The sequence below is a fragment of the Myotis davidii genome, unplaced genomic scaffold, assembly GCF_000327345.1.
Source record: "Myotis davidii unplaced genomic scaffold, ASM32734v1 scaffold118, whole genome shotgun sequence".
Taxonomy (NCBI): Eukaryota; Metazoa; Chordata; class Mammalia; order Chiroptera; family Vespertilionidae; genus Myotis; species Myotis davidii.
In genome coordinates this window covers 2,415,655-2,419,558 of record NW_006290441.1, presented here as the reverse complement: position 1 = coordinate 2,419,558, position 3,904 = coordinate 2,415,655, and the positions used below count along the sequence as shown (strand labels likewise).

At 39.0% G+C, this 3,904-nt stretch overlaps 1 protein-coding gene across 4 annotated transcripts in view; it reads left to right on the top strand.

Moving 5' to 3' along the window:
* WEE1 (WEE1 G2 checkpoint kinase) overlaps positions 1–2,952 on the top strand; it is a 19,965-nt gene extending 17,013 nt beyond the window's left edge. For 2 of the 4 annotated variants that reach the window (XM_015563719.1, XM_015563722.1), the window contains one exon: positions 2,166–2,952. In XM_015563719.1, coding sequence (XP_015419205.1) covers positions 2,166–2,242 — 77 coding nt within the window. In that variant the 3' untranslated portion in view covers positions 2,243–2,952. Of the gene's footprint in view, positions 1–2,127 lie in introns of all 4 variants that reach the window. The other 2 variants (XR_001513816.1, XM_015563720.1) reach the window with 2 other exon arrangements.
* Positions 2,953–3,904: the final 952 nt, after the last annotated feature.

The window sequence follows — 3,904 nt, the reverse complement described above, 5'->3', positions numbered from 1 at the left end:
TGCCCGCAACCCAGGTACATGCCCTTGACCGGAATCGAACCTGGGACCTTTCAGTCCGCAGGCCGACGCTCTATCCACTGAGCCAAACCGGTTTCGGCCAGAGGATGTATTTTTGATAGAATATGAAACATGGATTATTTAGTATTGAGCTTTAGTCCATATTAGTTACATTTTGGAATTTAAGAAAAATTTACACATCAATCTTGGGATATTTTTATTTTGTAATTTTAAATATTTAATAGTTTATGTCACATTGCACATTATGCTTTTGATCTGCTATAAATGTATAAGGTAGTTTAAAATAGCTTTAGCTTTTTAAGTGACTGTACATGACTCATAACTTACTAATGTGAACTGAATCACAGAAGAGAACTTTAAAGTGGGGAGAGTCTTAAATTAGTAAACTAGGCTGGATTTTAATTGAGAATGCAAATTTAAGTGATACACAGTGCTAATTCTGTGTGACATTTTTCTGATGAAGATTAGAGCCAGAGAGTAATGATGACCTTGAACAGATAAAATGGATGTCATAAGATCCTTATGTTTTTTTAAACAGTATTTTTTAAAAAATTTTATTGATTTCAGAGGAATGGAGAGGGAGAGGAGAGAGAGAGGGAAACATCAATGATGAGAGAGAATCATTGATCAGCTGCCTCTTGCACGCCCTCTACTGGGAATCGAGCCCGCAATCCAGGCATGTGCCCTTAAGTGTAACTGAACCTGGGACCCTTCAATCCACAGGCCAACACTCTGTCCACTGAGCCAAACCAGCTAGGGGAAGATCCTTGTGATTTTAAAACATGGGTACATAATTTCTCACTCAGGGCCTATTTCTTCCTGCCATAAACATTTTAACAAGCTTGATTATTTCAGCTTTCTAGCCTGGAAAAGCAAAATTTCGAGGTGTGAGAGGAATTGGTGTAGACAGGTAAATTAGATATAAAAGCTAGTTGGTGTGGGTGACAGAAAACCTAAAAAGCAGTGAAGGCTGGAGCAGGTTTCAGTAGCTACTGAAGACAGCTATAAAAAGTATGATAAATTAGTGTTCATAGGACCACTATAAGTCATTAAGGCTCGATTTTCCTAGTGTACTAGCTTCAAAGAAAAAAAAAATCAGGTATTTTTCATCAAAATTTGCAGTGTTTTTTCACATTATTTGATAATACTAGATTAGAAAATGTTGGTTTTCAAAGAGAGAATTCGTAAGGTATCTGAAAACTGATATGAGAGTTGGGCTTATATCCATTCCAACACAGGAAACAGGTTGAGTACCTTCTGTATGCTAACTGATAGACCAAAGACCAGTAAGAAATAGGCTTTGCCCAGTAGTGACTCAGAATGCAATAGAGCAGACCTGTGTAAAAATAAAATGGTAATAACATTCGTTGAGCGCTATGTTGGAGGGATTCTGCAAGGTAGAGTGATGGCTCAAAGGACAGTTGCATATCTTGGGAAGATGCTGGAGGTAGATTAGAAATTGAATTCGGGTGATTTTGTTTAGACTGGTTTCAAAGCCACTGTTGTACTAACTCGGTAAGAGTAAGGAGGGCCTGAACTCTAGGACCTTTGGTTAGAAATAAGGGGATACAGATTTCGTCAGATGAGAATGCTGCACATTAAACAGTTTTTGTTTGTTTTTATAACAGTGAGAACTTGTTAGCATAACATCTGGTGGAAGCTACAAGTGCTAATGAAGCACTGAAGAATTTTCCAGAAAATTTAATTAAAATGCAGAGAGGCCTGTTACTTTTTTAAAAAATATATATTGATTTTTTTTACAGAGAGGAAGGGAGAGGAATAGAGAGTTAGAAACATGGATCAGCTGCCTCCTACACATCTCCTACTGGGGATGTGCCTGCAACCAAGGTACATGCCCTTGACCGGAATCAAACCTGGGACCTTTCAGTCCACAGGACGATGCTGTATCCACTGAGCCAAACCAGTTAGGGCAAGTATCAACTGTGCAGTTGGGTAGAAGGAATCACATATTACAGTTGACTGCAAATTAAAACCAGTGCCTTACCTTTTATTTTGCCAAGAATCCAAAGCAGTCCCCTTTAATTAATGAATTAATGTCTTTTGAAGAAGCAATCCTCAAGCTTTGATTTTCACTACTTCATTCCACAGGGCAAGAAATAATGGCATCACTCTACTTTGTTCCACAGGGCAAGAAATAATGGCATTTAAAAAATTGATAACAGCTGGGTTTGGCCAATGCTTCAAGCCGTCTCCGAATTCTTAAGCAGCAGTATCCTGACATTTGTTTTGCTTCCTCTCCATTTATCTCCACAAAGCATCTCATTGACTTTAGCCAACAAATCAAATAAGTTGTTGCATACTAAGGCATTTTTATTGTGAAATTTTTAAAGGTCAAAGCAATCAAGGAGGATGGATCAAAAAGGAATTTTGGAAGTGTTTCGGATATTGTGAAAATTGTAAGTGAAGCCTGAAACTAGGAATTTGGAGGAAACTGCCTCATTCAGTATTTTGAAGGCATTTGTATTACTGTAAAAAGCATCACTGAAACTGATTGACATTGCAGAGTGAGTGGATCTAGAAGTTTCTCCTGCAAACCTGGTTGTATTGTTAGAAATTTCTCGAGCTCAACAAAGTATATTTTTATAAAAATGGAAAAGTAAGACATAATTGAAACTGTCCAACATTTAGCTTTGAAAAACTTTGAGAGGCATTTACCTGAACATCATTGAACTATTTTTTTCCTTTGTGGCAGATGACATTAATTTTCAATGCAGTTCAAAGGTCTCTGGAGTAAGGAGTAATATCTTGGGAAGATTTACCAGGAAAAGATGGCATATTCTTTCCAAACTTCATTAAACTAAGAGTCTAAGAAACAGGCGGTCCAGACCATGAAGAAAAATACCTCAAAGGAGCCTGTATATTACAGCTCATATTGTTAGTTTTATACTGTTAATAAATATGGAGAGTATATGATTTGTTTGAGTTTTGATATACTTATGCTATGAAATGGGTTTCCAGCCTGGAATTCCAGTTTATGCCTACTAGTCCATTACGCCAAAGAGAAGGTCAGGTTCAGTGTACAATGACTCCATTTTAAGATGTTTGTCCAGGAGAAGAGTCACCTTTTCATAGTTGAGACTATGGAGGGTCAGGTGAGTTAAATAACTTGGGAACTCAGTTTGGTAAGTAGGAGAGCCAGAATTCTAACTCCAACCTCATAAGAAAGAATCATGCATTTTCCAGACACTCAAAAGTTGAAGACAGATACTAATCAATAGAATTTAGGCAGCAAAGAAGAATAAAAAGGAACGAGAATTAAGAAAATTGGGAAGACTCTGGTGTCCTGGAAACCAGGAGAAATTGATTAACTGACTATATACACAAAAGATTAAGAAATGACTTGAAGCTCTATTAACACATCTAGTTTGTTTTAGGAGATTTTTGGTGAGCAATGTCAGGAATAAAAGCCAGATTACACCGAGTTGCAGTGCAAAGGGGAAATTACCAAATAGTAAAAGTCGTTTTTCAAGAAACATGGCTGAAAAGGGCAAGGGAGGAGAGCTATAGCAAGAGGAATCTTTTTTTTAAATTAGCACATTGGTCACCTATTATATGCTGAGTTTTTTATATACATAACTAGAGGCCCGGTGCACAAAAATTTGTGCACTTGAGGGGGTCCCTCAGCCCAGCCTGTGCCCTCTCGTAGTCTGGGACTCCTTGGGGGCTGACCACCTGCTGGTTTAGGCTTGCTCCCCAGGGAGATTGGGCCTAAACTAGCAGACATCTCTCTGGCAGCCTGGGAGCCCTCGGGGGATGTCCACTTGCCAGCCGGGGGACAGGCCTAAGCTGCAGTCGGACATCCTTAGCGCTGCTGAGGAGGCTAGAGAGGCTCCCACCACCACCGCTGTATTGGCAGCCGGCAGCC